The following is a 23,740-nucleotide window of genomic DNA, read 5'->3' as shown; positions in this document are numbered from 1 at the left end:
GCGCAGTTGAGCCCAGCAGCTGCACGTCCGCTGCTCTTTCGGACGGTGCGGTCCTCGACCACGATCAAATCGTCGTAGCTACGCAGCCCCGGACCTGCCCACCTGCACCTGGGGAGAAGGCAGCTCTAACACCCGGTAAGAAAAGAGAGCAAGACGAAAGGTGATAAGGGATGAAGGACGAAAAGGCATCAAGGATTTGGAATGTGCTGAAGTTAGTTTAGAAACGCACAGCACAAAGACAGGTTAGTAAAGAAGTACTGTATGTATGTATGTATATATATGTATGTATATATATATATATATATATATATATATATATATATATATATATATATATATATATATATATATATATATATATATATATATATATATATATATATATATATATATATATATATATATATATATATATATATATATATATATATATATATATATATATATATATATATATATATATATATATATATATATATATATATATATATATATATATATATATATATATATATATATATATATATATATATATATATATATATATATATATATAAATAAATCCAAAATACATCAATAACATATGAGAATTAAACCTTAGAACAGCACCGACATTGGAATATATGGTCAATTAGGTGCCATTTTAGGGGTAGAAATTAACCACTGGCTACTATTTAGGAATATTTTAATTAGTGTCCATCTGTTTTAGAACAACCTAGTGTCGCCGCAAAAATACTTGATGCATCACAAAGTTTATATATTTTCAAGATGTAGGGTGATCTGTATTGTACTATTTTTGCTTTTAAAATATAACAAAATTTTCAGAAAATTTGTTGGTAAATAAGGCACGAAACTAAATGGAGAATTCAGGCAATTACAGGGTTGTGTAGCAATGAAGGTACAGAATGTGTGTATAAAAAGAGAAATAAAATACATTATTGTTTAAATTGTCATTTTAACAAAATTTGATTTAAGATATTTAGTTCTTTATTTCAACAGTCACTATAATAAGGTAATTTTATGGAAGTGAATTCTCAACATTGGGCATTTCAGAGTAAATTTTTGAAATATGAAGTTTTATATTTGACCAAATGTAATATATGGCCACCAGAATCCGACTGATTAAAATTATTAACCATTTTCTCTTTTGGATAGATTCCCAAATGCGTATTACTTACATGGACAATGGTTTTGTGGCAATCATTTTAGTTCAGGAGTCATCTGACACAAATCCATGCTTCCACTAATTTGGCAAAGTTGATTTTCTCTTTCAGCATTGCTGGTGCCCAGGTGTGCAAAAATCAATGCAGTACAATTTGGGAACCCTGACTGCAACCAAAAAAAATTAACCTCATGTTTGTTTAATGCTTGGTGTCCCAAAACTTTTGTCCTCATAGTGTATTTCATATCAGTCATACTTATTTATATTAGCACAAACTAGCCCAATGATATCCAATGCAAGCACCATATAAATTATTGTAGTTTTCCACCTAATATTGAGCAAGCCAACAAAACTATGGGGTGGGGCTAATTTTGAGACATAAAACTAGAAGTTTCAGATCATAGATAGTCAGAAGTGAGCGGCCTGATTGTGCAGTCAGGTGGTATGATTGAGAGTACGAATGGCCGTATGTCTCTCTGTGTGCTCTACAGCTGACTGGTGACCAGTCCAGGATAGTAGTAGTCAAGGTTGCGTGGTACAGAAGATTAATGAATCAATGAGATCGGCAGAATTGTTTTTTGACCAAAATAAATGGATGGGCAGGTGTGAATCTTTAACATTTGCTTCTGCCCCTATTATTTTCCATGGATATCAGGGACAAAACAATACCACTTGCATAATCATCAAATCAAAATTTTAAATACAGCGATATGATGGATGATATGGTAACAGATCAATCTAACAGTTCTGAGATCATGAGTTCAGTCTCAGGCTCCGGCTGACTTGTGTGGACTTTGCATGTTCTGTGTGGGTTTTATTCTGGTAATCTAGCTTCTTTCCTTATCCTAAAAACATGCATGGTAAATTGATTGAACACTCTAAACTCATTATGGGTGTGAGTGTGAGTATGAAAGGTTGTTTGTCTATAAGTGCCATACGATTGGGTTCGAGGTGCGGCGTGCTTCCTGCTCATACTTAGCTGAGATAGGTTCCAGCAAGATCATACAACCCTCTTGAGGAAAAGCGGTACAAAAAATAATTCATTCAAAAAACTACTGGTATGTGTCTACCCAGCTGCAGGAAAAAATGCTCAACATGGTGATGTACAGATCTATATATACTGCTGCAAACCACAGTAATAACACGTTAGCAGTGTAAATGACAATGGCCCATCGTTTTATTTGCAAAAGTGCAATATATGCTATGCTTGCATTTGTTCAAACTGGATGCAAGTAACGTGTTTTCCACACTTTAAGGCGCAACTAAAAGACTTCTCCAAAACCAGCACTGCGTTATAATCCAATGCGCCTTATATGCCCGATGCGCCTTATATGCATATGGGTGAAATTCCCTTTAGCACAACTCCATCTAGTTGATGTAGTATAACACATCTTCTAACCATTACTACTATTTCTACTACTACCACTACCACCACTTATCACCACCACTACTAATCCTATTCAGCTTATATATGAAACAAATTTTAAGATCGACCATTCATTGAAGGTGCATCTTATAGTGTGGAAACCCAATAGTTTTTAATTTGAAATGCTGTGACTGACTTAATAAGGTTTTTAGTTTATTGTGTGTCCCCATCTTCATACTTCACTCCCTCCAACTTCTCCACCCCTCACTTCTCCACCACTCTTCACACCCGTCTACCTTCTGCATATCCCCCACCCCCACCACCTCTTTCTAACAGCAATGTTTGCCATGGAGATCAACGTGCAAGGTCCCCTGACTGGAGAGCAGCACGTCCTGTCTGCAAACCATGTGAGCCCCATGGAAGTGGGGTCGCGCGGCGTCAAAGTCTACGATCGAGACAGGAAAGTGGTCTACGAAGTCAAGTCCTCTGGCGGCGTGTCTACGACCTCAGTTGAGAACGGGTGGAGCTCTTCGAGAGTCGACCAGCTAATCCAAAGAGTGGCCGGACCCGTGGAAGCAGAAGACGATAGAAGGGGTCACGTGTCGATTACACCTCAGGCCTGTGCGTTGTCAGCAGCCGGGGATGATCTGTCCCCGCCTTCCTGTGCCCCGCCGTCCATCCCGTCGAGCCCACCTGCCCAGGTCACCCTGCAGATGGAGACCCGGCCCCCATCCTTGGGTCCTGTCATCAAGCAGCCCAGCCCATTGGCCCGCTTGGGATCCGAGCATAACGCTGTGCCTCAAGCCAGCGACGAGCACCCTGTCACCATGATATTCTTGGGATACCAAGACCCGGAGGATGTGAGCGAAAGCCATCAGCTGCTCGGCTTCGATGGCGCCGTTAAGGCTGAGGTAGTGCTGATCGATGAAGACGACGAGAAGTCCCTGAGAGAGAAGACAGTCACAGACCTGTCAGTCGTGGACGGCACGGCCGCTGACCTCGTATCGGGTCGGCCGGTCACGTCAGAGGCAGTCAGTACGGAACTGTCATCGGACGGCCGTGAGCCTGACAGCGCTGCATCAGCCCTGCCTAAATCTGAAGCCAACAAAGCCCCACCTCCCGGTCTCACCCCTGCCACAGGTACAGACAAGAGGAAACGTTGCAAGTGCTGCGTGGTCATGTGACTGAATCTTCTGCTTCCTTTTTATGATTACCCACAACACTCCTCTTTTCCCTCTATCTTTGGATGATTACTAACTGAAGGCACTTCCTGTCTGGACTCTGAGCAACTGCCACACTTTTGCACACGTCTTTTGACTTTTCACTCTGCTACTCCTTTAATCAATCATAATTTAATCCTTTGCGCCAACACAGTGGCTCTCATCTTCCTAACAAAATTTTGTTGAATAGATCCAAACCAATCACTAATAAGGAAACTGTATTATTGCTAGTCATATCACAACAAAGACAAATTATTACTATTGTTATCAAGATTTCACTAAAAGACATTGTTATTCCAAGCATACACTCTGAAACTAAACAATAACTTCCTACGAAACAGGTAAAACCTTGTGAAATAAGTACAAAATTATAAATCACAGTTTTCTTCCTTCAAAGGTTCATTACTAAGCTTCAGCTTTTCTGTGAAGAGTTTGCATGTTCTTGCCGACACCTGAGTTGGTTTTCCCAGGATAATTGGATTTTCTCCTACCTCCCAAAAATATGCTTGGTAGACTGATTGACCTCTTCAAATTTTACCTAGGTATGATTTTGTGGATGGTGGTTTGCCTCCATATGCCCTAGAATTGGCTGGGAACCAATTCAGAGTGTAGCTCACCTACTGGCCATAGTTAGCTGTAATACCCTACAACACCCCCACGATCCCTTGTGAGGATAAAATGAATGAATGTTTTCTTACTCTCATGTCCATTTATTTTCATACTCAAACACACCTACACCCAATTTAAAGAAACTAGAGTAATGTTTAGAATGTATGTGGCTCACATGATTCTTATTGCCATGTCTTCGTCATTTGTCACTGTATTTTTAACCGGAACAGTCAATAAAACAACTGCGCAATTAGATTTTCTTTAAAAACCAACAACGTTATTTTAGTTTACTTAGGTGCATTTCCATATGTCTAGTGGCAGTGCCAGATAAATTTTGTAATGGCACATTTTACGGTAAAGTAATTTTGAAGCTCTTGACACTTAGGCCTCACTCAGATAGTTCAATTTATGCCCAATTTTAGTCCAACAAACACATTCTGGAGAACCATAGACTGCCAAGGCTGACATTTTCACGGCCATATTTATATATATATATATATATATATATATATATATATATATATATATATATATATATATATATATATATATATATATATATATATATATATATATATATATATATATATATATATATATATATATATATATATATATATATATATATATATATATATATATATATATATATATATATATATATATATATATATATATATATATATATATATATATATATATATATATATATATATATATATATATCTATCCTGCGTACTGTGCAGCTCACAAACATGTCGCAGGAAGTTTGGCGTGTCTAAATTTGTGCTTGTCGTGTCGCATAGCGTGACACATACGACACATTCCTACTATTTGTGGATGAAAATTGACCAAAAAGTTAAAATCTGGGTCCGTTTTTTTCCCTTTTGTTTATGGTGAATGGATTTATTCGAGCAGAGCAGATGACCATCACTCTATGATAAAAAGTGCCTAAGTGTCCGTTACTGATTGAACGTGTCATATAGATCCATCGTGCTCATTGAGGCGGATTGTGACAATCAGGCAGTTTCTGGTCTTGTCTGTTCCAAAACAGACTGCAACATCGTGACACAATGTCCTTTCATATGACACCACGATTGTCGGAGATGACTAAACAAATGGTCTGACGAAGGCAGTTGTGTCGCAATGTTCATTCACAAATACATTCATGATCGAGCGTTTAGAATATTCTCCACTTTTCATGCATTCATTATTTGTCATTTTTAGGAGTCAATGGGTTATCATGCGAGTTATGGTTTGTTTTGTGCATCAACTCAAAGTAATCTGCCGATGACGTTACTTCCTTCCATTCAATGACTAATTCATGAACGCATTGAACATAAGGATAATCATTGACAGTGAGAGCTGTCAGCTTAAACAAAAAGACTAATTTTAATATTGCATGTCACTATTACATTATAATGAACTATTATTGTGCTAATTTTCCAGAAAGATGCTTTATAGAGTAGTCCAAAATTTCCAGAGCTATGAATGCAAATTCTTTCCCACCCGGCTCATCCAAAGTCAGATGGAATAGGTTTTTCAGTTGTATAAATCCTAATGAGAAGTGGTATCGAAAAGGAATGGATAGCTAACGACCAGTATTACAAAAGACACAACAACATAAGTATATTATGGACATTGTCCTTCAGTGATGCAGGTTTCCACTGAAACACTGCCAGCTCTCACATTGTGCTCGTAGAAGGCCCACGTTTACATATATGCTACAATAATGTTCCTTGAAATACAGGGCAACATCTTATATACAGTAGAAAGAGAGTACACCTTAAGCCTCCAAAAACTGGAATCTCACACACCCCGTTCGAGGCTTATAAATTGGAAATGTAAATATTTCATGTTGTCGGCTTAGAATATTTCCTCAAAGTGGCATCTGTATTGTATTTATCTGTTCTACTAGATGACAAGCACCAATTAATTGTCTCTGTGTAGATAAAACACTAAACCCTACACCTTAAGTACCACTGAAAGCACCTTCTTAATTGTCCCCTCAGGAAAAAAAAACACCAACAAAAATAAAAACAGGTATGTACTTTGATACTGCCGTGTGTCTCAGTTGACATATCACACACTGCCTATACAGAAGCAATAGTGTATGTAAAACTGAGATTAAAGCATTCTATTATATCAATTTTGGAAGATTCCAACGCTAACATTTAAAAAAGCTGATGCAAAAAGAGGATTATCTTTCCTTTTATGCATAGGAATGAGAAATACATGATATATATATATATATATATATATATATATATATATATATATATATATATATATATATATATATATATATATATATATATATATATATATATATATATATATATATATATATATATATATATATATATATATATATATATATATATATATATATATATATATATATATATATATATATATATATATATATATATATATATATATATATATATATATATATATATATATATATATATATATATATATATAAAAATGAGCTCATTTCAGTATCCAAATTAATCAATTCACAAAATATCTTTGAATGGTGCTTTTGACACGTCTGTAACTAAAATTTAAATTTTGCCACCATTTAATAAATGTTGTTTCTACAACCAGCTCTGTAACTATGATTTATGATTTACCACTATTTAACAAAGCTTCCAATTTTAAATTTTGCCCATTAACTAAATTGCAGCAAAAAAATTTAGTTGTGTCCTTTTCTGCCTTATAATAAACAGGTTTTATTGATTGCCATGACAACTGCTGCTGAGTGACTGGCTAATGGGTTACCTTCTGCAGGGGTTTCTGTGTAGGTGAAGAATTTAAATATATCATAAAAGTAACATAGTAAGCATATTCAACCGGAGGCTGTCGATCAGGTTTTTTTATTTTATTTTTGTAACTATTTTCATCGTATGCTTTTTTTGTGGGAAAATCGCATGGAATTACCTGGACAAATATTTTTGCCAGTATTTTTTGTAAATCTGCGATACTAAAAATATATTTTTGTACTCCCGTGATTGAGTATGATTCCAAATTCCTTAAAAGAACCAGAAACCACTAAAAATACCACATACTCCAGTTAAAACACAACCAATTTTTGTTTTGTTCCCTTTGATTTCACAAGCTCAACTGATCTTCTCCTGAAAGCTAATTCCTTCTGCAAATGTGTCACGGGTATTCCAAAAGGCATGTGAGAATGCAAAAACTGTTTGCAGAAGCAAGATCTTAACTAACCATCTCAATGATGTGCATGGTTGTGCCTTAACTGCTTGGCAAGCAAATGTTGAATTTTCCTACTACGGAGCACAACATTTTTTGCTTTTTAGAGTAAATATTCTGACAACCACTGGAAATTGTGGAATGTTCTTTTCTTTGTTCTGAAAGATCTAGTGAGAGAAGTGTCAAGAAAAATATAGGCGAGACATTATTGAAGCTCCCTAACCAGTTCTCTTTATTGAATAGAGAAAAGGCAAGACCCTCGTGATAAGCATTTTTTTTTTAAATCCTCCAGTGCCTCCGCCCAAAGTGGGCATTAATCTGAATACAAGTGGGTAGGTTTCAGTTGTAACGGAACATACTAATTGGTTTCACTGTAATCAACATCTGCTGGGAGCCTGAGTGGCTAGCTCGTAGCCCTCACAGTGGGAGACCTGGGTTCGAATCCAGGTTGGTGCACTTTTGTGGAATTTGCATGTTCTACTCGCTCCTGCGTGGGTTTTCTCCAGGTACTCTGGTTCTACCCCACATTCCAAAAAGATGCCTGGTAGGCTCATGGGACAATCTATATTGCCCCTATTTGTGTGTGAGCGTGAATGGTTGTTTTCTCCTTGTGCCCAGCAATTGGCTGGCCACCGATTCAGGGTGTAACCGTCGCCTCTGGACTGAAATCAGCTAGGATAGGCTCCAGCACCCTCTGCGACTTTAGGATAAAACGGTTCAGAAAATGAGAGAAAGATCTGTTGGGAGCTAGATTCTCAAGACAGTATAATATAGTACAGTATGTATCTTCGCTTTGAACCATAAAAAATAAGATATTCAGAGAGGTCAGGAAAGGTTTTACAACACTGCCAGAACACTGCTCAATTGTTTATACAACAAACACCCAGAGCTACATACTGTTTTCACTCAGTGCTGTGAAGAATGCTACACGACCCCCATTATCAGATATTGAAAGGCACTATGCTTCATTCAGTAAGCCAATTACAACATGGCTCAAACCTTTAAGCTAATTCTTATAACAGATAATTCATAAAAGACCACTTGTTTACACAAAGAAAACTATGTAACAAATTATTAATCAAATAAAAATAACATTACCTTTAGTTTTGTTAAAACATTTTTTTTAAATCGGACGTACACAGGAAAGGAAAAAAAAACATACTTTTCACACTACTTCATCATGGTAACAAAATATTTAGAAAGATAATATAAGCATCAAATCCACTTCAATCAGATGGCCATTGAAGTTCTTCTTGTAGTTCTTCCTTCTCTTCTTCAGTCTGGGTCCATTAACAATAAAAGTCCACTTTCAAAGCAAATTAACAATGTGTCACAGGCATTATTTCATGATCTTCCACACAAACAGCATCTAAATGATCATGTGAAGGAGAGCCAATAGTAGAACAGTAAATGGGAAAATCATACACAACAATATATTGAATAGCAGAAATATTTGGGATATTAGTACTAAAAATAAATCACCCGATCATAGCTTTCATAATGCAACAATACAGCAACTAAGAAGTAAAAACAAGAACAAGAACAATAAAAGTAGTAAAAGAAGCTAACATTTTTTTCGATTTTGCAAGATAGTCAAACACAATGCTAATTTTGTATAAATGAGCAATTAATAGTGCCTATGATACAATTCAACAATATAGGAGTTCACATTAAAAGGGATAGTACTTTAAAGCACAACACCGATACTGGAAAAAATAGATTCACAATCAGGCTGAGGCAAACTGCTTGGCAAGACGCACGCAGATCTGTGAAAAAACACAAAGATCCTCCACTCCTCGGACCCTTAAGAATGAAAGTAAACAAATGATCATACATGCACTCTAAACATATTATATAACATTATCACATCCAATAATGACATCAAAACATACCAATCTCTGTTATTTGCATTCTAACACAATGTCTTAACCTAAAAAATTACCCCAAACTAGCAAATCATTATCACACAGAAATAACAGTAACATGTCCTTTTGGCCACATTGATAACACAATAACAAAGTACATTCATTCATCCACTTCTCTTTTGTATCACTTATCATTATGAAGTATTTAACATTTATCACTTTAATAAAATTAGTTTGTTTCTCCATTCAAATTATCTTAACACACCAATAAGCAAAAATCACAATAATCTTACATATTCAATCACTATAGTTTGTGAAAATCCAAAAGCCATATCAGTGAAAATTAAGTATATTTGCTGGTATTCTATTATGATCATTGCTTTCATGTTAAGATTGAGAAATATATTAGTTTTTTTCCATTATGCAATTACACAAATTAACTAAACATACACCAAATCAAAACTTTTTTACTGTAATAAATAACCAAACTGACATCCTCTATATGCAATGCCTCCCCCTCCCCAACTCTATCTCTTTCTTTTCTCTCAACCTCTGTATTCTTATTTTTTATTTTGTTTTTAAAAGCAATAAATATTTACACATTTTTTATTAGTACACACATCCCTTCGCGATCCACACATGAAGGCGACTCCTTTTAGAACCACACAGTTCCTTGTGCACAAATCACACAGGAACGTGACCTTATTTTGCTAAAAGTGTAAGGGTTTTTATCTGGGCTTATCAAATAAACAAGCAACTTTTGCATGCAGTTCACATAGAAAAGAGACTTTGTTTCGAAAAAGCATGTAGCTTTCTGGCGCAGTTCCACAAAGAAAAAGGCGAGTTTCCTTAACAGTTTCAACAAAAATATGCCATCCGTGAATAACAATAAAAATCTTATCTCACCAGGAAGACAATATCAGATATTTCCCCACAGACTCTTCTAAAATGTTGATTTTCTGTAAATTAAGCAGGATTTAAAATCCGCTTGCCTTTTAGTTTTGTCCTCCAAGAGTCTGCAAGGAAAGTCATGGTTTCTTCTGGACCTTCAGAACAAAAAATGGTGGGCATCACCATTTGTGGAATGTTCTTTTCTTATTTTCTGCAAGATCAGGTGAAACCAGTGTCAACAAAAATATAGGCAAGACATTAATGAAGCTCCCATGATTTATTGACAAGAGGCAAGACCCTCATGCTGACTTTATTTCTTTAAAGCCTCTGCCCAAAGTGGGCATTAAATTGAATACAAGTGAGTGGGTTTCAGTTACAAAGGAACATGGCTGGTTCGAAATCAAATACTATTTGGTTATACTTACACATCTGTTGGAACATAGATTCTCAAGATATAGTGGTACCTCGACATACAAGCACGCCGACTTATGAGCAATTTAAGATACGAGTAGGTACCCTCTACCCTCCTCGAAATCAGTCTAGTTTTAGTTCTGTTAAAGAGATTTTAGTCAAATTAAACCACTGGTTGTGTTACTTGGTTAATAGATGGCGATCAAAATAAATAAATAAAAAGTCCAATCCAATAACCTGTTTTTGGTCTTTTTTCAGGGGGTTGGAACAAATTCATTTGTTATTAGTTCATTTCAATGGGAAACATTGGTTCGAGTTAAGAGAATATTGACATACGAGCTCAGTCCCAGAACAAATTAAGCTCGTATCTCGAGGCACCACTGTAGAACACTTCCCTTTTAACAATAAAAGTGGTCAGGAAAAGCTTTACAACTTCTAGAACACAGCTCAATTGTTCATACAACAAACAACCAGGGCTACATTCTGTTTTCACACATTGCTGTGAAGAATGCTGAGGAACCTCCATGATCAGATAGTGAGTGACAAGCACCATGCTTCAGAAAGCGAATTCGAATATAGCTCAAGCCTTTAAGTTAATTTTATACCAAATACAGTGTTCCCTCGCTTATCACGGTCAGCCGGGTTAACCGGGACCACCCGCGATAAGTGCATTTCCGCGAATTAGGGATTCCCCTTCAAAAATGCTTAATTTGAATTTAATTCAAAAAAAATATTTCTTTATTTTTAATTTTTCCCCCCTTAATTACCCCCCTGCATACAGTACACTATATAGAATACGGGTAAAGAGAGTGAAATTCATGTTACAACAAAAAAACTGTAAAATATGTTGTTTCAATGTAATATTTGTATTTTTTTTTTCCAAAAAAAAATCCGCGAAGCTCTGAGTCTGCGATAGCTGAACCGCGAAGTAGCGGGGGAACACTATAATTCCAAAAAAATGCAAATCAAGAATTGTCAAATGTTAAATCGGAATTTGACCTACAAACAGGCCTTGGTGCCACAATATACAACTTGCGAAAAATGCTTGGGTATAGGATCCAACTTCACCTTAATGAGTACAATTAAAATGTACAACACTTATAGGTCTTTGGCAAGGACGTTGTGGCGAGGTAACCAGGAATTAGGACCCAATCGCATGTGAAGCAGGCAAGGATGAGGGAAGTAGTGCTCTTAACAAAACTTTAACAACTTAGGCATTATCTTAAAAAATAACAAAGAGTTAAAAATCAAATCACAAAACCAAACCTGACTAAGAAAAACACAGGGAATCAAGGAAAGAGGTAACGCAGACACATGGCAAGGGAAATAAGGCAGACGATCCGACAAATGACATAATAATCAGTGGGGTTTAAATAGACAAAACAGGTACTAACTTTAAATGACTCGCAACTGCGCAAACGCAACGGCAAGACAGGTGGGACAAACAAGAGTAGGGAAACAAACATCACAACACAGGGAGAAAGCAATGGAAAAACAATTACAATCCAGACTTAACAAACACAGAAAGTTAAAATTCATTTGACTGGTTTTGATTGTGCTACCCAATTGGTTTTATTTGCAGTAAAGACAATTATTGTTATCGTGTTTAAAATTACAGTCTTAAATCTTTGTCTTCAGGAATTGTGCAGATTATGTAGCAAGTCTTAAACTAGTTCCAACAATACAAATTGCAATCATATAACCAAAATAGGTTACCCCAAAAAAGGAACAACACAGATGTGTTCTAAACTGGGGACCGCCCCTTCTTCCACTGTGGCTCCCCTTGTGGTTATAGGGACGGTACATTACAAAAGGAGCCATTTTATAATGTTCACATCTTTCTTTTTCCCTATTGTTCCTCACTCTAGTTTTCCAATTCTCTGCCTGTCTTTGTATCCTCTTACGATCAAATAAAGCTGAGTTTCTCGAGTTCAGCTTCTGCTGTCTCTTGCTGTCATGTTCTACTGCCTATGATGACATGAGTCTTTTCAGCAGCTGATTAAGCCAACGAGACGGGGGCGGTATCATCATACCCGCAGTAGATTGAGGCATCCAGTATTTAAGAACTCCGGCCACAACTGGCGGATTGTCAGAGTATTGCGTTCCTTGCCCTTGCTTACTGCCCTGCTTGCCCAACACTTCGCCGTGGCTTCCCCGACATTTTGACGTTTGCTGGTCATGGTTTATCAATTAAGGTTTATAGGTAACATCCCCTACCTCAGCCCACTACAGCTCCTCTGAGCACAGGCGTTTTTTCGGGGGCCGACCTTACCGCACCCCCATCGTCACAATGGAGAACCCGGTAATTGTAGGCAAGGACCCTTCACTGCCGCTCTATCTTTTTTGGTAATATACACTAACACTTAAAACAACAACAATGTGGAGAAAGAAAGTGATTGGAATACCTGAGAATTTTAAATAGAAAATATTTTTTTAGAGAAAGAATGACATTTATATTAGTACAACTCACAAAAATTGCATTCATCTAATAACATCTTTAGTAAATTTAATTTGAGGTAGATGATGCAAAATATTTAATCGGTGTCTCACAAGCAAAGTGGGGTTAAGCGAGGTGAATGTAAACTTGCATGGTATAAACCCTTTTTTGGGTGACAAAGTGCACAAATAGAACATATTTTCCACAACTTCGCCACACCATAATCTTGAGCAGTACGACCATGTTATAACATTTACTCAGTATTTCACCTTTTACACATCATACATCATATAACAAAACAATACAACAATCTTTTTATAAGCTAACTGTAATATGCGTAGAAATATGACTGGGCAGCTAGATAAAATGAAGAGAAAGTGAGTGAAATACTACTTTATTATCTTTTTCAGCATCTATTACACATTATAATTAAATGAAACATCACAATAAACTGGAAATTTACAAGTATGGTGATACTTAGCTTCAGTAGACCTAACAGGATGATAGCTTATAATGTTAGATATACCATGACAACCAAATCCAGGCCACACACTCATATTCTATCCCTGGCTTCTGTTATCAAATTATGTTGGGACACTGGCAATTTAACATAAGGCAGATGACTTTCAGCCTGTACATACACCATTATCTTGTAGTGCTCATGACTAAGGCTTGTAGATGCAGAAACCCAGTAAATAGTGTGGTATTTCTTATGGACGCATCTGCTTTGATGGAAGAAAACAGTGTATCAAAATTAGAAATGTTAAACTGTATTCATTTTGGAACATAAACTCTGGAATAAAATAGGTGAATCACATATGAAGTTCCTATTCAATATAGTTGCTTGTACATTCTGAATGAATCAGCTAAGCAAGCATGTTTTTCTTTGATACACTAACTTGACAGCACTATACCAAATATACAAAGTAGGTGAATGTACAGTAAGTGCTATGTAGGTCTATATTTGAAATTCAAAATCAAAGTATATACCTGTACTTAAATTTGAAATTACATATTGCCAGTTGAAAATCATAGATTTGGATTAAATAAAAAATATATATTTAATGCCTTTCCACAGGTAATAAATAAAACAGACTAGATCAGGGGTCGACACAGGGATCCATGAACAATTCCTTTTTTAAAATTGTATTCCTTGAGAGCCATACTCAACAATTCAAGAGTAAAAATGTGAAAAAGAGATGTGATTTTTTTGGGGTCATTTTACCACTTGGGCGGCCCGGTGGACCCTTTGGTTAGCGTGTCGGCCTCACAGCTCTGGGGTCCTGGGTTCGAATCCAGGTCACATCCACCCGTGTAGAGTTTGCATGTTCTCCCCGGGCCTGTGTAAGTTTCCTCTAGGTATTCCGGTTTCCTCCCACATTCCAAAAACATGCATGGTAGGCTGATTGGACATTCTAAAATTGCCCCTAGGTATGGATGTGTGTGTTCATGGTTGTCTGTCTCCTTGTGCCCTGCGATCGGCTGGCCACCGATTCAGGGTGTCCTCCTCCTCTGGCCTGGAGACAGGTGGGATTGACTCCAGCAACCCCTGCAACCCTATTGAGTGTTGCCACATATGGCTCCCGAGCTATAGGTTCTCTACCCCTTTACTAGATGTTCCAACACATGCATAAAATATTCAGCATTTGCATTTATTATATTTACTAATCATTTATCCCATACAGTTCAGGTGTAAACAAAACCATAACATTTTCCAATTGAAAGTTGAAACATTCAGACTTGGGGAAACTCAAATCATGAGAGAAAATGGTAAATATCAATATATAAACAGAATATACATTTGTTTTTCTTTTTACCAGGGAATGGGATTAACAGTACAACAAACAATGGATATCAAGCCACAATGCAGAGCAGACAGCCTCCCACAGCTATGGTAAGTGTATTTGTTCATTTGATTCTGAAATCCAAAAAAGCTCTCAGTTTTTTTCTATCACACAAGGGCGTCATGAAATTCTGAGGACAGGGAAGGCTTATAACTCTTTACCAAATGATGCTAATGAATGTAGTAGGCATTTCTAGGAACACTGCGTTTTAAATCACCCGCTAACTCCTTGTTTCTCAAGGTTCCATGCATGTCCCTTCCCATATAATAGTTCTATCAAAAGCCACTTGTTCTGAGCCAAGGAATTTATTACCCCGACAGTGGAGTCACAAACAGCCCGCTGGGGCATTCTATAACAATCTTAGCCTTAGCGGAGGTGGAAAAGAATGATCAAGATTCTCTTCATTTCATTAACTTGTGCCCGTCTTCCATGAGTTGTGGGGATTTTGGTTTGCCCGATTCTTCTGATAAGATAGGGCACTGCTCTTAGTGCTGTTAGTGTTCCTAATTTTGTTCTGGAAGATTTTGTGAAAACATAGGAAGACACGGACAGGACAGACATAATGAAGCTTCTTGGTCAGTTCTCAGAACAACATCCTTTATTTACAGAGATCTCTGATCTTTTGACTCCATTTATAAGCTCATTTTCTAGCAGACAAAAGTGGTTGTTAATTTGAATATTAGTGGGTCTGTTGCAGTTTAAAAGGGACATCCAATGTCCTTAGCTAGTGTGATCAATTCAGCCAAACCTCTGGCTTATGGAAAGGAGAGTTTTATGATACCAAGCCCCCTGGATTATTGCGAGACTCAGGAACTGTTTTTTTTTTTTTTTTTTATCAAACAAAAACCAGTGGGTGTTGGCCCGGTGGAGCGGTGGTTAGTGCGTCGGCCTCACAGCTCTTGGATTCTGCGTTCAAATCCAGGTCACATCCACCTGTGTGGAGTTTGCATGTTCTCCCACGGGCCTGCATGGGTTTCCTCCGGGTACTCTGGTTTCCTCCCACATTCCAAAAATATGCATGATAGGCTGATTGGACACTCTAAATGGCCCCTAGGTGTGGGTATGAGTTTGCATGGTTGTTTGTCCCCCCGTGACTTGCGATTGGTTGCCCACTGATTCAGGGGGTCGCCCACCTCTGGCCCGGGCACAGCTGGGATTGTCTCCATCCACCTTGAATTTTTGTTTAAAACAAATATTGACCCTCAGCATCTAGTTGAATAATTTGTAAGATGGAACATTTACACATATCTCTAGTTTGAGTGTGATTTATTTAATAAAGGGACATTACATATTAATGAAGACATACATATTAATGAACGTTTACCCTAAAATATTTAAGATTGTAGCAGAAGGCTAATTTCCTACTTTAGTCCTTTGTGCAGTTTGAAGATAAATGGTGAGACATAGTATACACGTTCACAAGTAGCACAGTTCTAGGCAGCATTGTAATCACAATTTTGTTCGTCTAACAGCCAGGCTTGAAGATGATTGGCGAAGAGTTCATGCATGGTAATTGGTATTCAGTTCCAGGTAACTAGTTCTTTATCTTAGTTCATTGTATCCATTCCATGAGAAAGAAAGCACAATCATAACTAGCCAATGTGCCCCTGTCATGACCAGGATTTATTGTTAGTGATCAGCCAAAATGAGTTTTCCTGACTGTTGTTTGTGTGTACGCCAAGGCTGCCCTATGTTACTGATCCTGTTCATAACTTTTATGAACAGAATATCGAGACGCAGCCCTGGTGTTAAGGGGTCCGGTTTGGTGGCCTCAGTATTACACTCATGTTTCTTGCGGATGGTGGGGTAAATCCGATATTTGGAGTCGATATTCATTTAAGAGTTTAAATCTGCAATTCAGCCAAACCTCTGGCTTATGGAAAGGAGAGTTTTATGATACCAAGCCCCCTGGATTATTGCGAGACTCAGGAACTGTTTTTTTTTTTTTTTTTTATCAAACAAAAACCAGTGGGTGTTGGCCCGGTGGAGCGGTGGTTAGTGCGTCGGCCTCACAGCTCTTGGATTCTGCGTTCAAATCCAGGTCACATCCACCTGTGTGGAGTTTGCATGTTCTCCCACGGGCCTGCATGGGTTTCCTCCGGGTACTCTGGTTTCCTCCCACATTCCAAAAATATGCATGATAGGCTGATTGGACACTCTAAATGGCCCCTAGGTGTGGGTATGAGTTTGCATGGTTGTTTGTCCCCCCGTGACTTGCGATTGGTTGCCCACTGATTCAGGGGGTCGCCCACCTCTGGCCCGGGCACAGCTGGGATTGTCTCCAGCACCCCTCTTAACCCTAATGAGGATAAAGTGGTTGGGAAAATGAGATGAGATGAGGAGAGACACTAGTGGGTTTTAACGTAAACATCTGTTAGGGCAGAGATCTCAAGATATGAGACTTCTTTCTGAAGTATAAGAGCAGGACAGGATGTCGGGGCACAGGTTAAGAAAAGTTTTTCGATAACTCTCTTTTAAACATTCTCTGCAACGGTCAGAATGCAGGAACAATTGTTTATAAATAAACACCAGGACCATATACTGTGGTCACACATTACTGTGACCAGGCTATATAAACCTTATAACTTATAAATTTTAATAAAATACCCAGTTTCCACAACAAAGCTGTGTAGCCACACTATCAATCAAATAAACTAAAAATTTACACATATCTACCCTGCAGTGAGTTAAAATAAAGAAAGAAAGTCAGGGCTACACCATCTACTATTAATTAAAAATAGCTAGTCCCCCACCTTTCTTCCTACCATCTCTTCAGCATTTCTGTCCGCCCTCACCGGCTGAAACCCATCCAAGGAGACGGGAGCGTCTGGCGTTAGTTCATTCAGCCAGGTCCCCATGAAGCACATAATGCAGATTTTCTGATATTGTCTTTGTAGTTTGGCAAGCATCATTAGCTCTTTCATCTTATTGGGTAGAGATCTTACGTTCCCCATAATAATAGATGGAATGCTGGGTCTGAAGCGTCACTTTCTCTCCTGACATTTTTGACCAGCTCTGCATCCTTTTCTCTTACTCTTTAACTCTGTGGAGAGGTCCAGGAGCATCCAGGTGTTGCGTGGTGCTAACAGATGATCCTTTGTGTAAAACAGCCGAGGCATGGCTGAATGGTTCAAGAATGTAATGTCCAGAATTTGCAAAGATAAACTAAACTAATGGATCAAATACTGCCTCTCGAACAACTTGAGTCTTGAAGTAGTCTTAAAAATAAAATGGTAAAACATTCTAATATGGAGTATAAAATATAAAGTGAAGTAACAAGTAAAATCTTAAGAGACAATAAAACGTAAAAATAAAGGATTAAAAAAGCGTTCAAAAAAGCTGTAAAAACAGAATACAAGTGAGGGTTTAGGGACCTACTGCAACTGACTGCCCCCTGAACAGCGCCTATGATGTTCAGTTATTTCAAATTCCAGAAAATTAAATGATTGGATGAAATGATAACAAATTTCAAATGCGTGGCAAATGTAATTCTTCACAGTACATATGGAAACAGAATGCATTGGACATTTCCATGTGGACTGGGGAGCAGAGGGGGGTGACTGGTTGAGGGGGCTCAAGACTGCATCAACTATGGGCCTCCATACAGAATACGTTGTGTAACGCAATAAATTAAAGGAAGTCCCTCAACAGAAGTAACCTGATGCGCTCGGGGTCGGCGCCCATTGTGCTTGCCTGGCGCTAGTGCTTTGATTGTCTCTGGAAGGGCTTCGCACACACTCCCGCAAACTGCATTATTCAGAACACGTGCTGGGAGAGTGAGCGAGCAAGCGACAGTGGAGGGGGGTGAGCAAATATGGGAGCAGTGAAAAAGAGAACAGGCGAATGCTCAAAACTGGCGCGTGTCAACCGCCAGCGCTGGACAGACCACTAGCGGATTATCCGTAGCCGTTGGAGTTAAACGTTGCGCTTTTCTACTGCATTTTAGAACATTAGTAAGACAAAACAAGACAAAGGAGAAAGAAGACGTCACTGCCAGTAGGTAAGTTTACGTCGCTGTTATTGAATTTCTCCCATTGTTTGGTTCAGCATGAGTCCTCTCCTCCAAGCGAATATCACCAAAGCTTGTACTGGAGCTCTGCTATAGGACAGTGTAAGCGCTTGAACGTATAAACATGAAGCGCGCCAGTTTGTTAGCAGAACAAGGTGCGTGTGTTAAATAGAACAAACCCGCAATGACATTGACTGACTTAAATGGGTGAAGGACACAGGACTGCAGCCCTGCAGAGCAGAAAGATGAGGTCAATGTACAGAAAACCTCTCAGCAGTGTCCTTCATACTCTTTGCATCCCCTTTTAGTCATAGCCGAAAATTGAATAATGAACAGCAATCATTTGTATGATTTTCGATTTTTTAATTTTTATTTAAATATTGATTGCGGCGACACGGGAGATGAGTGCTTAGCACACCGGCCTCACATTTCTGGAGTCTTGGGTTTAATCCCAGGTCAGTCTACCTGTGTGGAGTTTGCATGTTCTCCCCGGCCTGTGTATGTTTTCTCCGGGTACCCCGATTTCTTCCCACATTGCAACAACAGACACGGTAGGCCGATTGGACACTATAAATTGCCCTTTGGTATGAGTGTGAGCGTGTAGGATTGTCTATCTCATCGTGCCCTGTGATAGGCGGGCCATCGATTTAGGGTCTCCCTTGCCTCTGACCATAAATCAGCTGGAATAGGCTTCAGCACCCCCCACAACCCGAGTGAGGACAATGCTGTTCAGAAAATGAATGAATGAATGAACATAAAATCAAGTGCAATAACCTTGAATTTTTGTTTAAAACAAATATTGACCCTCAGCATTTAGTTGAATAATTTATAAGATGGAACATTTACACATATCTCTAGTTTGAGTGTGATTTATTTAATAAAGGGACATTACATATTAATGAAGACATACATATTAATGAACGTTTACCCTAAAATATTTAAGATTGTAGCAGAAGGCTAATTTCCTACTTTAGTCCTTTGTGCAGTTTGAAGATAAATGGTGAGACATAGTATACACGTTCACAAGTAGCAGAGTTCTAGGCAGCATTGTAATCACAATTTTGTTCGTCTAACAGCCAGGCTTGAAGATGATTGGCGAAGAGTTCATGCATGGTAATTGGTATTCAGTTCCAGGTAACTAGTTCTTTATCTTAGTTCATTGTATCCATTCCATGAGAAAGAAAGCACAATCATAACTAGCCAATGTGCCCCTGTCATGACCAGGATTTATTGTTAGTGATCAGCCAAAATGAGTTTTCCTGACTGTTGTTTGTGTGTACGCCAAGGCTGCCCTATCTTACTGATCCTGTTCATAACTTTTATGAACAGAATATCGAGACGCAGCCCTGGTGTTAAGGGGTCCGGTTTGGTGGCCTCAGTATTACACTCATGTTTCTTGCGGATGGTGGGGTAAATCCGATATTTGGAGTCGGTATTCATTTAAGAGTTTAAATCTGCATTGGTGATGGTTTGTCTCTGTGGGTTTACTTGGTACCTCAAGATACTGACTTAATGCGTTCCGGGACTGAGCTCGTATGTCAATTTACTCGTATCTCAAACGGAAAAAAGATTCCAATGGACGTCAAAGGCGAAACGGCAAAAATTGCACATAAAATGGGGTAAAATCCACTTCCTAGCAGCATTTAGTGATTAAATACAAACACTGGAGCTTTTCAGATATCATAACTAGGCCCACAATTGAAATATTATTTAGGAATATAGCCATATTTTACTCACCAAACATCCTTTTTAACTGTACACAATATCCATCCTCCTTACTTTCTTCCTTCTTTTCTATCACCATCGAAGCTCATGTCGTATTTCTGGCATAGTACGTCTTGAAAATGGCCTTAAATCAACACAACAATATATTTGCTTGTGCAGCTCGCTCCAAATAAAGCTTGGTAGCTCACATATTTTGCACACTGAAAGTGGCAGACACATCCTTTTCCCGGCTGTAACAGGCTTGTTAACTTTGGAGTTGACCGCCCTTTCTTAATGATGTCCATTTTTAATGGAAAAGTCCGTCTGGAAAATAGCTTTGTGAGCAAATCTGCAACGAAATCTATTTGTCTTCGTCCGTCGGCCATTGTGGGTGGAGTTTGCGATCTCTGGCTGGCTCATTGTGGCTTTGGTCCGCCTACTAGCCAATCATAGTTGGTGTAAGCGATGATGTATCCCTCCGCCTACGAAATGGCCTAGGTGTCACCAAATCGAATTCTGATTGGTTAAGGCAACAGTCTTATCGATGCTTGTTCAAAGCAGCAGAGCCCACAGAACTGATTGTGAAGGCCTTGAGGCAGATTTCTGACACTGGCTACAAATAATTGCTGGAATGTGATTGGTTAAATGCTTTAAGATGAAAACACACATCTGAAAGCAGTGCAACCAGGGGGAAAAGCAATGAAAGGAAGTTAACAGACAATTTGGAATTATTTAATAAGTATTAATGGACAAAATATAATATATGATTCAGACATTTCTTAGGCCAGCAGAGAAGGCCTTGAAGGCCCTGACGGCCCGCCACTGCCATCTCTGCGTATGACAAAATTGGTGGTGGGGAGGTGTGTTGTGGAGGATGCAGGGAGGAAGTCTGCTTAGCCTCACACAGCTTCAAGTGTTGTTGACATTAACAGCGGGCTAGCCTTTCACCTTTCAAAGGCCCATCTGTTGATGTGCCTTCACTGGCTGCATTCCAGGAAGGACTGGCATTCACTCTTTAAATGGCATTCATATTGTGGGATTGATACAGTTTGTGACAGGTTTTTTGGTACTGCACTTCGAGTTAAAGGGAACAATTCCATAAAACTAACATTACTACCAGCTGGTCAGAACAGAATTACAAGGTGGATAGCTTATCAGAAAGAATGTGAAAGGCCTTCAAGCGAAACAAAGTTGTGTTCAGTTTTTTTTTATTTTAAGTTGTTCAGTTGTTCTCATCATTTGACAATCTTTTTCCGAGGATGTACTTCTTCCTTTGTTGTTTCCTGTTCCAGATTCTTATTAGATTCCACACGTCATCACAACATAATCAGAGATAAAGAGGAACAACTGTCATGATGACCTGCCACTGATTTTAGATTGTACTTTCTTTATTTTATCAAACTTTAAAAGTAAAGTCAATAATAAATTTATTAGAAAACATGCATTATCTTATATGATTTTAATCAAAGCAAGTCAGTCCACAGCTTGAGGATGGTCTCTATTTTCATTAGATCTGTGGCTGAAAGTACCCAATACTACTCTTATATTTTATTTTATCTTCAGTTGTGGTCAAAAGTTTATATACACTTGTGAAGAACATAATGTCATGCCATTTTCTCAATTAGAGTGATTGAAACAGATACTTCTTTGTCACACAAAAAAAAATCATGAAGTTTGGTTATTTCATGACTTAATTATGGGTTATTAGAAAAAGTGATCAAATCTACTGGGTCTAAAATATACATACAGCAACACAAATTAGCAATTTTGGTGACTTAGAAGTTGTGTCAGTGAAATGAGCTTCGTAACATGGCCTCATAACTTCTTGGGAGAGATTATGAGTGACTACAGCTGGTGACTTCTCTGAGGCCATTTAAATAGGGCTCATTGGATGCAAATGCCCACAAACGCTAAAATGGGAAAGTCAAAGGAGCTCAACGTGGATCTGAAAAAGCGAATCCTTGAATTGAACAAGTCAAGAAAGTCACTTGGAGCCATTTCAAAGCAGCTGCAGGTCCCAAGAGCAACAGTGCAAACAATTGTCTGTAAGTATAAAGTGCATGGCACTGTTTTGTCACTGCCACGCTCAGGGAAAAAAAACACAAGCTATCACCTGCTGTTAAGAGAAAATTGGTCAGGAGGGTGACAATTTAACCAAGTATCACCAAAAAGATCTGCCAAGAATTAGAAGCTGCTGGAACACAGGTGTCAGTGTCCACAGTCAAGCGTGTTTTGCATCTCCATGGACTGAGGCTGCCGTGCAAGAAGGAAGCCCTTGCTCCAAAACCGGCACCTTAAGGCTCGACTGAAGTTTGCTGCTGATCACATGGACCAAGATAAGACCTTCTGGAGGAAAGTTCTGTGGTCAGACAAAACAAAAATCCAGCAATATGTTTGGAGGAGAAAAGGTGAGGCATTTAACCCCAAGTACACCATGCCTACCGTCAAGCACGGTGGTGGTAGTGTTATGCTTTGGGGCTGTTTTGCTGCCAATGGTATTGGCGCTTTACAGAGTGTAAATGGGATAATGAAGAAGGAGAATACAAGTGTATGTAAACTTTTGAATACAACTGTATCTCCTAACACAATTATTCACCATTATGGTGGAACCTTTAATTTCGGTTTCTGTATGTTCATCTAAGGGCGGACCGGTGGCTGATTGGTTCGCGCGTCGGCCTCACAGTGGGAGACGTGTTCAAATTCAGGTCGATCCACCTGTTTAGAGTTTGAATGTTCTCTCCAAACCTAGTCGGGTTTCCTCTGGCTACTCCGTTTTCTTCCCAGATTCCAAAGACATGCATGCTAGGCTGATTGGACACTCTAAATTGCCCATATGTATGAGTGTGAGCGTGAATGGTTGGTTGCTTGTCTCCTTGTGTTCTGTGATTGGCTGGTCAACAATTAAGGGTCTCCTGCGCCTACGGCCTGAAGTCATCTGGGATAAGCTCCAACACCTCCCGTGACCCTAAGGAGGATAAAACACTTCAGAAAATGAGACGAGAT

At 38.5% G+C, this 23,740-nt stretch overlaps 2 protein-coding genes across 8 annotated transcripts in view; both read left to right on the top strand.

Moving 5' to 3' along the window:
• Nucleotides 1-23,740, top strand: part of palm2akap2 (PALM2 and AKAP2 fusion) — an 87,365-nt gene that overhangs the window by 37,016 nt on the left and 26,609 nt on the right. For all 7 annotated transcript variants that reach the window (XM_077736755.1, XM_077736754.1, XM_077736753.1 and 4 more), the window contains 2 exons: nt 7-135; nt 15,001-15,074. In XM_077736755.1, the coding sequence (XP_077592881.1) occupies nt 7-135; nt 15,001-15,074 (203 nt within the window). The remainder of the gene's footprint in view (nt 1-6; nt 136-15,000; nt 15,075-23,740) is intronic.
• Nucleotides 94-4,612, top strand: LOC144210223 (paralemmin-1-like). The gene is made up of 2 exons (XM_077736760.1): nt 94-242; nt 2,865-4,612. Exon 2 carries the CDS (start codon nt 2,867-2,869, stop codon nt 3,710-3,712), a length of 846 nt encoding a protein of 281 aa, XP_077592886.1. The 5' UTR covers nt 94-242; nt 2,865-2,866; the 3' UTR covers nt 3,713-4,612.

This window comes from Stigmatopora nigra, chromosome 17 (genome assembly GCF_051989575.1).
Source record: "Stigmatopora nigra isolate UIUO_SnigA chromosome 17, RoL_Snig_1.1, whole genome shotgun sequence".
NCBI lineage: Eukaryota > Metazoa > Chordata > Actinopteri > Syngnathiformes > Syngnathidae > Stigmatopora > Stigmatopora nigra.
The sequence above is the reverse complement of the archived record's forward strand: the minus strand, read 5'-3'. Positions and strand labels throughout refer to the sequence as shown.

Excerpts from the sequence above, each read along its gene's own strand:
- LOC144210223 (XM_077736760.1), top strand. The coding sequence starts at position 2,867 with ATGTTTGCCATGGAGATCAACGTGCAAGGTCCCCTGACTGGAGAGCAG.